General features: G+C 42.6%; 1 protein-coding gene across 2 annotated transcripts in view; it reads left to right on the top strand.

Moving 5' to 3' along the window:
- Positions 1 to 12,126, top strand: part of LOC117402745 (kinesin-like protein KIF13B) — a 168,505-nt gene that overhangs the window by 110,670 nt on the left and 45,709 nt on the right. For both annotated transcript variants that reach the window (XM_034004173.3, XM_059024751.1), the window contains 3 exons: positions 416 to 542; positions 6,297 to 6,352; positions 6,490 to 6,611. In XM_034004173.3, coding sequence (XP_033860064.3) covers positions 416 to 542; positions 6,297 to 6,352; positions 6,490 to 6,611 — 305 coding nt within the window. The remainder of the gene's footprint in view (positions 1 to 415; positions 543 to 6,296; positions 6,353 to 6,489; positions 6,612 to 12,126) is intronic.

Here is a 12,126-nt window from a genome sequence, read left to right on the forward strand (position 1 = left end):
CCCATTTTCAAATCAGACTGTCACCGTATACCTATAGCAAAAGCATACCTACACCTTAACCTGCTAATTTCAAAGTAGGCGCTTAGAATGACAGGCGCTGTAGCTGGCAAATGAAAGTGCACAGTCAGTGCAGGTCTTGATGATTTACAGTCATTTAAACGAAAGAGAGCATTCTAGCACTGCTTCAGTCAGCGGGATCTGTCAGACGTGGGTGGTGAGGAAGCACTTTAAAGCCCATCTCCCATATCTACTTGAAAAGGGGAATGTCAATCAAAGCCCACATACTTTGAAGTGAAGTCAGGTTTATTTTATAAACTGATACTGTATGTGCAGAAAATATATATTGCCAATGTTGTCCTGTCCAGTCAGTTGCTTTACCCCACCCATGTAAATGCTGAAACACCCTTCACTCCAGATATGTCTGAGGATGATGCAGACCGGGAATCCCAGCTTTTGGAGCGCCGACTGACACTGACGGAGGAGAGGAATGCAGTGATGGTGCCGTCCGCAGGCAGTGGCATACCTGGAGCTCCCGCAGAGTGGTACGAATTTATTATCAGGAGACTGATACTCCTAGAAACTGCATGTCTTTGTGCTAGAACTCAACATTTGCTAAATTTAAACTGGGTTTAAGACCATAGTTTTAGGGCAGTGAGGCTCCTAAGTCTGAGACAAGCTGTGTGCGACAAGGAAAAAAAGGCTTCAATTGCTTTATACCCAAAAGATGTGTATATCAATTGTAATCCACCTTGTAAGATGGATGCTCTTGGTAAACAAGATGTGCTATCCCCAAGGGTCTATCCCGGTCTGAAAATAAAGGAATATATAATTAAGATAATTGATGCTTGGGCTTTACACCACAGTGCTTTCAAGTCACTAGACTTAAATGATTTATTTTTGCATGTTGAAAGATATTGTAATGGAACCATTGTGCAAAATAATCATAATTCCAACTAGTATCTTGGATAATGCACAAAATCATGGGAAGGTGAAAGCCCGCTTGGTTAATTTATGCCCCGTTCAGAATACAAGCAACTTTTTTCATCAAAGCCTTTACTCCACTGTGCAAATTCTACCCTTTTTGGTTAACATTTTTATATGTCAAAAACAACTTGAATACAGAGAAAAATCTATAGGTTTTTTGTTGGTTTTTGCTTACTACTTTTGTAAAGCAAAAGCTGTATTTTTCCTTTACAAAAAAATAAACATTGGATTAAGTAGCATTTATAAAACTTTTGCTTATATTTAAAGACCAGCTTGTCCAATTGTGTCAATTTGCACAATGTGTCTTCATTTTTGGGTGTATGGAGTCCAGTATCCGACTGGGGGTTCTGGGGCCCACCAGGGAAATTAGGTTGAAGGGCCCATTATTTGCAGAGGAAGCAAGGCAAAACAAATGTAGGCTAAGGGCCGGCAGGCATTCAGAAGCCAAAGGGTAAGAAGCTCTGAGAAGCCAAGGCATCCTAATTATGCAGTTGAATCTACATCGATAGGGTTTTAGTCATTGTAAATACACACGTGGGCAGCTGTTCCGGCATAAAATGTTCAGTATGTTTTTATTGATTACAAATACATGCAAGTAGGACCAAATGTAAGACTCAAGCAGCTTACATAAAAAAATGTATTTACTTTTATTACGAGGCATTATTTACTGTAATATTTTATTACTGTTTGTAGAGAATTTTCTCTTGTGTTCTCTGTTTCATTTACAGAGACCTACGCGCAGGCCGATCTGCAACGTGGTGCTTTCCACATGTAAAGTGAGAGCAGCTGCTGGGCTCAGCAGCACTGCGTAGGACCAAGATACGAGTTTGGAGTGTTGATTGCTTGCAATCTCATCCACAGTATCTTGATGCCATTTTGGTGACTGCTTTTAGCATCACCATTATGAAGGCTGTTAGTATCATCTGGGCAGCAGTGTGGAGTAGTTAGGGCTCTGGACTCCTGACTGGAGGGTCGTGGATTCAATCCCAGGTGGGGGACACTGCTGCTGTACCCATGAGCAAGGTACTTTACCTAGATTGCTCCAGTAAAAACCCAACTGTATGAATGGGCAATTGTATGTAAAAAATAATGTAATATCTGTATGATGTAAAATAATGTATAATGTGATATCTTGTAACAATTGTAAGTCGCCGTACCAACCTGCTACCGACCAGGGCTTACATCCCCCGTCTGGTACCAAGCCGGTCTTATTCGGGTCTTGAACAGCTCCATTGCTATCTTTAAGCAGACTGAGGCAGCACCTGTATAGTGTTACTGTACACTGCATTGCTACTGGCAGATACACTTCCTGCCTTGGGGAGAGCACACAAAGGAGGTACGGGTGAACCACAGTTTGTGTGAGTTTTGTGCACATTTCTCCAAACAGTGCAGTGGAGAAACGTCTCTCCTGCAGCTCTACAAAGCGCTCTGCGTTCCTCACTCCTGTACAGCACTCTTCCCCGTCACCCTCTGAGAGGTGGCTGCATCCTCCCCCCATGGCACTGTGCTAAGGGACAGCAGATGATGCACCCTCACGGTCATCCTCATCCTCCTCTACCTCTCATCTTCCTCCTCCGAGGAAGAAGAGTTGCCGTTCCGCGATCAGCGGACTTGGAGCAGATGGAGAACCTCTGGGCAGCAGTTTACCACCAAGGAACGGTGCTCACAGAGTTACTGTGTGAACGTTCGGCGCCGCCTGCCCAGTCTGTCCCCTTGGGGTCCCAGTGGGCTTCAAGCACAGATTGGCAGCAGGATGACATTCTGTCCTGGGCAAACAGGAGCTGGTGTTCACATCTGAGGACGTGGAGTCAGACAGCACATCTCCTGCTGTTAAGCTTTCCCTTTCGGCAGAGCTTCTACCACTGATCAAGAGGGCCACTGCAGTCTTCCAAGTGCCCTGGCCTACTGAAGGTGAGACAAGGCAGTCCATCTTTGACGAGCCTACTGCGAAACCTGGCTGCGCTGGTAGCCACACGCAGGCAGCGTTGTCTGTGCCTGATTGGGACAAAGCACCACTGTTGGATGCCCCTATTACATCAGGGCATACCTTTGGTCCCGCAGTGGACGAGATGCAGCAATGCTCTTGCTGCAAGTGGGAATCCACAAAGGAGCTTGTCTGCTTGCTTCCCAAGCGACCATCCCCAGTGCGCAAACCAGCGGCAAACTGGTGCCCTATGCCCCAGCAGCCTCCAAGACCGGCACAGCCGGCTATGCCTGCTACCAGAGGTGGTGTTCAGAACCGCCCCGCGGCTGCTCACCGCGGAGGCTACAGTAGGTTCCGCCGCTTGGCGCAGGCGCAGAAGCCTCAGGCCAAGCCACAAACCAGGGGTTTACTGTCACAGGCCCAGGGCCCCTTTTGAGGGAGCCATCTGGAGTATTGGCATCAGTGCACCACAGACATCTGCAGTTCAAGCACGGTCCCCCTCCCTTTCGGGACGTGACTAACATCAGTTACAGACTCGCAGGACGCCGCAGGGGTGTCTCAGGAGGTAACAGCTCTGCTGCAAATACGGGCTATTTGCATGATAGACCACCTCCAGCTGGAGGAAGGGTTCTAGTCCAGGTATTTCCTAGTGCCCAAACAGGATGATGGCCTCTGATGGTTTAACCTGTATCAGAGTCGAAGGAGGTTCAAAATGTTGACAATGCAAAAGCTGTTGCAGTCAATCAGGCCAGGCGGCTGGTTCGCCAAGGTGGACCCTAAAGATGCCTATCTCCACATCCCCATAAAACCAGTGCATAGGAAGTACCTGCAGTTCGCCTTTCAGGGAACAGCCTACGAGTTCTGGGTCTTGCCATTTGGCCTCTCTCTACTCTCATGCCTTCTCGAAGTGCATGGAAGCTATCCTGGCCCCATTGAGTCAGAGGCATCAGAGTACTCAATTATCTGGACGAATGGCTCATTTCCAGCCCAGGCAGATGTCCACACGGAACTTGTCACCGGCCACCTTCAACAGTTGGGTCGTGCGAAGAGCCAGCTCATGCCTTCTCAGACAGCCTCCTATCTAGGAATGTGCTTGGACTCCAGGTCCATGCTGTCCTCTCTGTCGGACAGCACAGTACAGAGAATAGCCCCATGTTTAGAGCTATTTCAGCTCAATAGAGCGCTCACGGTAGTGATGTTGTAGAAATGTCTACGCTTGATGGCAGCAGCTTCTCAGACCCTACTTTTGGGTCTCCTGCGAATGCTTACTCTGCAGTTTTTCAGACCACGTTGACCCGAGACTGCCTATTGACAGTGTCTCCCCACCTGTCTAAAGGCACTCTTTGTGGAAACAGCCTGCTCATCTACGCATGTCAAAATTGCTCACTTCTTGGCGGTCAATTTTTGAAAGGAGCTCGTCGGCTTCAGCCGCCTGTGAAGGATATTGTTCCTCGCTGGAGGATAAATGTGGTGCTTGATCCACTCATGAAGCCTCCATTTGAGCCCTTGCGTGCAGCTGAACTGAAATTTATATTGTGAAAGCGGCTTTCTTGCTTGCAATCGCCTCCGCAGAGCAGGTGAGTGAGATGCAGGCATTCTCAATTGTGAAAGCCTGCTTAATTTTTGCAGAAACAAGGACAAAGGTTACGCTCCATACCAATCCTGCTTTTTTGCTGAAGACTATTTCGGCATTTCATGTCTGTGGAATTTGGAGGCTTTCCTTCTAAGTCCTTTCCAGTCTGACAGAGAGTGACAGCTCCATACGCTCTGCCCTGTTTGGGCCCTGGCTGCCATGGGTCTAAACAGAGGCTGTCCAAATGGACAGTAGACACAGTCAGGACTGCCAATGAGTGAGCCAACTTGCCCCCTCCAGAAAAGCTCACTGCCCATTCCACCAGGGGCATGGCAACTTTGTGGGCTTTATTCAAGGGTGCATCTGTCAAGGACATTTGCAATGCAGTGGAGTGGGCTGCTCCCCATGCCTTTACTAGGTTCTACAGACTTAATGTCGTGCATCCTCAAAACCCTGGTTTTGGAACTAGAAGTCTGTCGACCCTTAAAACACAGGCATAGAGGCGAGTGTCTCCCTCAATTTTTAGCCCTAGCTACTGTTACTGGTGTTCCGAATGGTAGCGCACAAAGCAACTTCGGCTTAACCTTGTAGCATTTCGGTCGTGCGGCAATCTTGCCTTTCTCGCATGGTTACATTTCGTACTTGAAAGAGAACTTTAGGTTATTAGCATAACCGTGGTTCCCTGAAATGGAAATGTAACCATTAAGCTTCAAGGTTGCTGCGTTCACGATTGCAGCAGGCTTGAAGGAAAAATTACGAAGTGGTCTGTGAGCACGTAGTTTTATGCCCTCGAGGGCAGGCCATGTCTGCGTCACAGGCTCTGCGAGCAGCTTTGATATGTCTTATTCAGATTTTGGGGTCTTTACCGTATGGGTATTTACCTCCTAATGATTACATTTTTAGTTCAGGGAACCAGGGTTATGATAATAACCTAGCATCTGTCTTTCTCTGCTTACTTGCTGGTAATGACACCACACAAAATCGAAATTGGAAAGCGTGCCTTCTGATTGGTGGTCCAATATTACATCACACATAGACTGATTTTAGTAAGATAATGCAGGTTTGTGACAGCCAACCAACCAGTTAACCATCAGGGAAACAGCAACAGCTTATTCCTTATGTGCAGGTAAATTGGGGTGTGGGCACACTGGAGCAAAGGGCCCAACAGGGATGTCCCTGATTCCAGGCCAGTCTGAGCTGGAATTTCTAAAGAACAGCTTATCCAATTATGATAACTTAAAAAGGATTTTTTTGTGTGTGTGTGCAAGTTATGGGATGTAGTATACATATCTAAGGAAGAGTTGGAAGTTAATTGTGTATTCAATTGACAAACTTCAGTACGAGTTTGAGAATCTGGTAGTAAATTAAGGCATCTGCATATATCAAACTTTTATATTTTAACATGTGCATTCAGTAGATATAGACCATGAAGATCTACTTGTTACAGATGGCTCTAATTTTGAATTTACAGCCTTCCTAGGGCATAAAAGAGTGAGTTATGAAAATGATGTAACTAAATCTGTTTAGCCTAGAACAAAGAAGGAGAAGGATCTCAAAATGCTCAAAATGGTTGGCAAAGTTGACCCCAGACAATACTTTAAGCATAGCACGGAAACAATAACCAAAGGACAAAATGGAAATTGAGTGGTGCCAGTCTTAGGGCGGAGGGTAGGAGACATTTTTTACAGGGTATACAATGGGATGCCAGTCAGCGTTGTCGATGCTGAGTCAAAGGGAACCTTTAAGATCCAACTTGACGAAATTTTAGAATCAGAGCTTTTACATTTTTTGGTTTTTTTTCTCCCTTTTTTGTAGGATTCCATCGCCTGGAATGGAAACACACATTCCTGTTCTCTTTCTTGACCTGAGTGGTAAGTCTGCCTGTTTCTTTTGTCAACAATATAACACAAAAAGCTTACACAACAACGTCATGTTTTGACGGGTTTTTTTTATTTTTATTATTATTATTATTTCAGCCATATAATAAGTATTGTATTGTTGTGTCTAGAGGATGATTTCAGCTCACAGGATAACCTGGACGAGCCTGAGGCAGGCGGCTGGGATGCCACATTAACTGGCGAGGATGAAGACGAATTCTTTGAGCTGCAGATTGTTAAACATGATGGAGAGGTGAGCACTGGGATCCAACCCTAATGTGGTGGTTCTGGAAGTTCATTCATGCATCCTCCAAGATTAAGGGGTTTTATAAATTTGTTATTTTAAATGTTATTTTTTTGTATTTTAAGTATAGTTCTTAAGGCTGTGTTCACACTGGTTCCGTTTAGAGGGTTTGGTGTGAGGTGTGAACAACAAAGTCTGCTTGGGAAATGAACCGTACCGAGTCTACCTAAAGAGGTGGTCTCGATCTGTTTGGCAAAGACTGTTTTGCTTGCTAAACCTCAATGTGAACAACAGTTGGACTCTGTCCTTTTGCACATAGGAAACAAACTATGCAAGGTAACACCACTCGGAAGTAAACATTTTGGGCGTAGTTTAGTTCATGTTCTGAGGAAACAAGTAGAGCAAAAACAGCCTTACTTTTTTGTCCCGGTCAGAAACAATAAAAAATGTTATTTCTTTCTTTTAAGTACAAAACTGCATCAGTGTGCTCAGCAAGATAACAGCAGTAATTTATTAGGTTGTGTTAGCGTCATTCAAAAATAAAATAAACAATCTTATGTGTTTATCACGTTTTAAATGGTAAATACTAATAGCTATACTCTATTTTTTTAATCTGGCTTTTTGTACATGTAACATGTTTTGAGATGACAATATAAAGAAAATAATCTAAAGTTATCTGCAATATACACCCGATGTTTAATTTTTAACTATTGTGTTTTATATACTGTTATTTTAATGGCTTCGGAGTTGGTCCGACATCAGTGAATTGAAGAAAATAAAAAGTCCCAGTTTTTCACTCTGCAAATCTGGTAACCCTAATTAATGGACAGTGCAAGAAACTAAAGCTCTGATATAAATTTGGTCAGACACCAAAATCCAAGCCGACCAACTGGACAAAACTCACAAAAATAGTTAAATATATTCAGTCTTTTCTCAAATGAATGCCGGTAGGAGAACAGTGCAGTGTTGCATTACTGAATACTGCACAATTCTCCCACTGCTCATTAAAGACATGTATTAATTAAATTAGCGAAGTTCGCCCCCCGTTCCCCTACTTTCTTCCACAGCAATATGTAAGAATCGCTGCCATCTTTCAAGCGCATATTTAGGAAGATATAATATTTAACATTAATACCTCAATGTCCTAGGCAACACCCATAGTATGTTTGTAATATACAAACATTAGTTAATATTAATTTATTCAGTACAGGACGACGCCTCCATTATGTGATTAATAATTAAATATAGGGTTTTAGTCCTTAAGTTTCATATTTCTTATTAAATTTATATTTACAATTCTATTATTAGGTTTCTGAAATACAGTGCACGCTGTGTATAAAAAATCACATCCGTCCCGGATGATTTGATTCTTATAAGCGGTTGATTCTTAAAAGCGGACCGATATGATTACTGTGGTGAAGGCTGCAGAATGTATGTTAGAGTTTTGTTCCCTGCAGTGTTATGGGGTTGACCACTAAATGTCATGAGTTCCCGCATGTATGCAGGCCTTAACGAATTAAGGATAATGGTCAATTGGTTAACTGCTTGTTTAAAGTTAATGACACCTCGATAAAAGGGCTTAGCTGATTAGCCAAAGACTGAGGTAAGATATCTGTTTGTTCCAGTACTATACTGTGCAAATAAGTAGTCACAGTGTATGTTTAGTTCCGGTGGGAACGTATAACTGTGTTTATTTGTATTGTTTAGTTGGGTAAACTGCTTATCGTCCTGATGTCAGACAGAGACCACACAATGTATTGTTTAGTTATAGTACTGTGGCCAATCACGAAAAGGCTCCTAGTTTTTGAGATACCCCTCCCAACGGTACAAGACACAACCTGCTTTATTTTAGTTTTATAATATAAGAAGTTTGAAATGGATGGTTGTGGTGATCAGAAATGGTGGCAGAACTGTTTTTTTAACACATTTTCGTGATGACTCCCACCTTGAAGACGAACGCTCAGAGACCAAATTGCTGATACAAAAGAAATTAGACCTCGCTGTTTTGCTGCGATGACTGCTGTATACACACGAAATGTAGTTTTCCATGTTATGTATGTATATATTCAATATGTACAATTTTTGTAGTTCAAAAGTCACAAATACACAGCGTTTGCTTGTTTTTGTTTGCTTCCGGACTCTTGCATCAATGTATTGGTTATAGTTTTTTGAAGGGGAGTGGTTTTCACGTTAAGTAAAATAAATAAATAAATTCCCACTGTTGCACGTCAGTGTTTCTCCTGTCAGGCTATTATCATCTGTGATTCTGACAGCATCTTATATTGAGTATTCAAGAAAACATTGGTTTGTCCAGTATATATTTTATATAGTTTTTATTGATTGATCTATAATATCATATTAATATGTTAATTCTTACAGCTATTCGTTAAATATATAAATCAGTCAACTTAAATTAAATAAACACTGAATGAATAAATACATGTTGAATCTATTGTACCAGTAATTGTGATGGTTACAAATAAAATGCTGTTAACAGGTAACCATAATTATGTGTTTACATTAAAAGGACCGTTAATGTAACCGTGCCTATCATAGCTGTAGTCAGCCCGAGGTAGCTGCAGTCATCTTTTGTTTTGCAGTAGAATAGTGGTAGGTCAGGATGCAAATATGGATCTCTGTGAGGAGCCACCAAAAATTCAAAGATAATTGATGCAAAACAATGTATAATATGCTCAGAGCAATTGGAAGGAAATTCAAAAAGAGGTCCAGCTATAAAAACTTCAACACAAGAAGGCCCGGAGTCAATATTAGATGCTCTGAAGTGAGGCAGGATGATGTATATAAACAAACATTGTTAGTGAGAGAAGACATTCTTAATCTCAAATGCAAAGTTTCCTATCATAAAACTTGTAGGGCAGCATACACATCAAAAAGTAATCTTCAGCATCACAAGTCACCCATACCAGTCACAGAAGAAGCCTCTTTCTCTCAGCCACAAAGGCTTAGCAGATGCATCTCAAACTTCAACATACGTGAACATTGTTTAATTTGTGGCATATCTGGAGAGCAACTTCCTGATAAGTGCAGAGATACTTGCTCAAATCAGCACTGGTACTGGGCAGACAACACATTCAAAAGTCCTGGAGGCTGCAGAGAAGAGGCATGATGAAGCTGTGCAATTAAGAATGTTCTCCTGCCCAGATTTATTTGCCAGTGATGCCAAGTGCCACTGATCCTGCCTCTCCCACTACATTTCAGAAAGGAACATCAAGGCCTCGCATATGAAATGTATGGACACATCCTTTGTTCACAATAGGGCATTTAACACACTTGTGAGTGAGATCAAGCAAAATGTATTTTCTGAACAAAAAAAGGTTACTACACTCTCTTACCACCGCTTAAGGTTAATTGATATCTTGCTGGAAATAGGAGTTTCCAAGTCTGAAGCAGAGGCCTATTCCTCTTGGAAACTGAAACAAAAACTGAAGACCCATTTTCAAGATAGCCTGTGCTTTGTGAGCGACCAGGACTTTCTCATCTGTTGTGTTGTAGTGATGTTAAATTTGGTGATGCACTGAAGAAGGCAGCACAGGTGCAAGAGCAGTTGAGCAAGGAGCATATATTTGATGTTGAACTTTGGCACAGAAAAGATTATTTGGATGAAGCTCTGGTCTTGCACAGGGCTGCTATTATATTAAGGCAGACCATGCAACAAATCAAATACTCAGAAGCATATATATCAAGTGGAGACATTGATATTAAAAAGTGCAGAGAGGTTGTACCACATCTCATGTACGACTTTTTATTTTGTGGCTGACCAGCGTAAAAGACTACCAGAATGTTTCCAGCAGTGATGATGAAAAAACACAAACAAGTCTTCTGTGCTGGCCATATGTCGCAACATTATTGCCTTAGGACAGAAAGTACGAACAACCTTAACACTTGGCCTTGGGGTACAAATGCATCATGATTTTGGTAACAGGCGTCTCATTGGTGTACTACATAGCTTTTGATATTCTGTGTCCTGTGATGCGGTTAGACGACTTCTGGCATCCATTGCAAAAGATCAGGTCTCAAAAGAATGAAGACATATATGTACCTCATGGAATACAGAAGGTTACTGCTGATGACCCGAGCACCTACATTGATGCATCCATAGACAACTTTGACCAAAATGAAGATACTCTGGATGGAAAGTCTACTACACATTGCATGGCTATGGTACTATATCAAAGGTGTGGCATTCCTGATGATATTAATCATATTACACGAGCAAGCAAAAAGTCACTTGAAGGAGCAGCATATGATCAATATGAATTACAATAATACACTAAACCCAACAAAAAAACTTCAATAGCTAACAGCTCCATTGTTGCTATGGATATATAGCAATATATATACATCAGCCTCTGACAACAATATCTATCATTCCTCCATGCACCACCAACAGACATCAGTACCATCTATACAACTCTACTGAAATTGGTGACTGTGTGTGGCGGAGTGTCCCGCCCCTATTTATTATAATTTGTATTATTGTTTGCGGCGCGGATAACAGTGCCGCGTATTTCTTATTGTTTATAAATTTAAAAACCCGTGAGGATGCGTGGCTGATCAGCTACTGATTATTTAACTAGCTGACAGTCACGCATCCTTACCAAACGCGTGCAGATTGTGGCCGAGGGGTAATAAGATAATTAACAGCTAGTTAACCCCTCGGCCAGAGTATAAGAACCTGAAGCTGTCCGTGCTGCAGGGCTGGGTGTACAGAGAGGAGGTACGGGGAGATAGAGAGGAGACAGAATTTAAAATAACAATTGCTAAAACGTGCTGGATTAGCCAGCACGACACTTACTTGTTTGTCTGTCTGGTTTGTTTGGCCCTTGTGCCTTTTTGTTTAGTGTTTTGTTATTGTTTAAATCTTTTGTTTTGTTTATTTATTTATTAAACACACTGAGTGCAGTAGCATTCAGCTTCACCCGCCCATCCACTGTTTTGGTCCAGTTACTTCCTGGTCCGTGACGTCACCACACCTCACCACTGCAAGCCATCCTGCCACACTGTGGCAGAGAAGTTAGGAGTGCCCCACATCCTAGTAACAGCAGACTTGGCAATATACAGTAAAGCACAACAGGTACTGTGGAGCAAACCAGAAACACTTGATGGAAAGGTAACCATGAGACTTGGAGGGATGCACCTATTGATGGCCTTCATTGCAAGCATTGGCAAACTGTTTGGAGATAGAGGTCTCTGGCACCTTCTTACTGCAACAGATACCTACGCTGTGTCAACAGCACATCTTATGCTTCATGGCAAACAACTGTCTAGGGCAGTGAGGGGAATCACATTGGTACTTGATGCACTATCTCAGTTATATCTGTCCTCGGCAAAGTCATGGTCTGAAGCACATGGTCTTGACTGGCTTGATTTTCTGGGATACTGCCGGCACCTTGTAAAGGACCATATGGACAGCTGGAAATACAAAATCAAACTGCATGGCTGAAATCATGGTGCACACAGGAAGGCTTCACCTTTCTTGAACATTGGAGCACATTCTAGAAGG

The sequence above is a fragment of the Acipenser ruthenus genome, chromosome 5 (assembly GCF_902713425.1).
Source record: "Acipenser ruthenus chromosome 5, fAciRut3.2 maternal haplotype, whole genome shotgun sequence".
NCBI lineage: Eukaryota > Metazoa > Chordata > Actinopteri > Acipenseriformes > Acipenseridae > Acipenser > Acipenser ruthenus.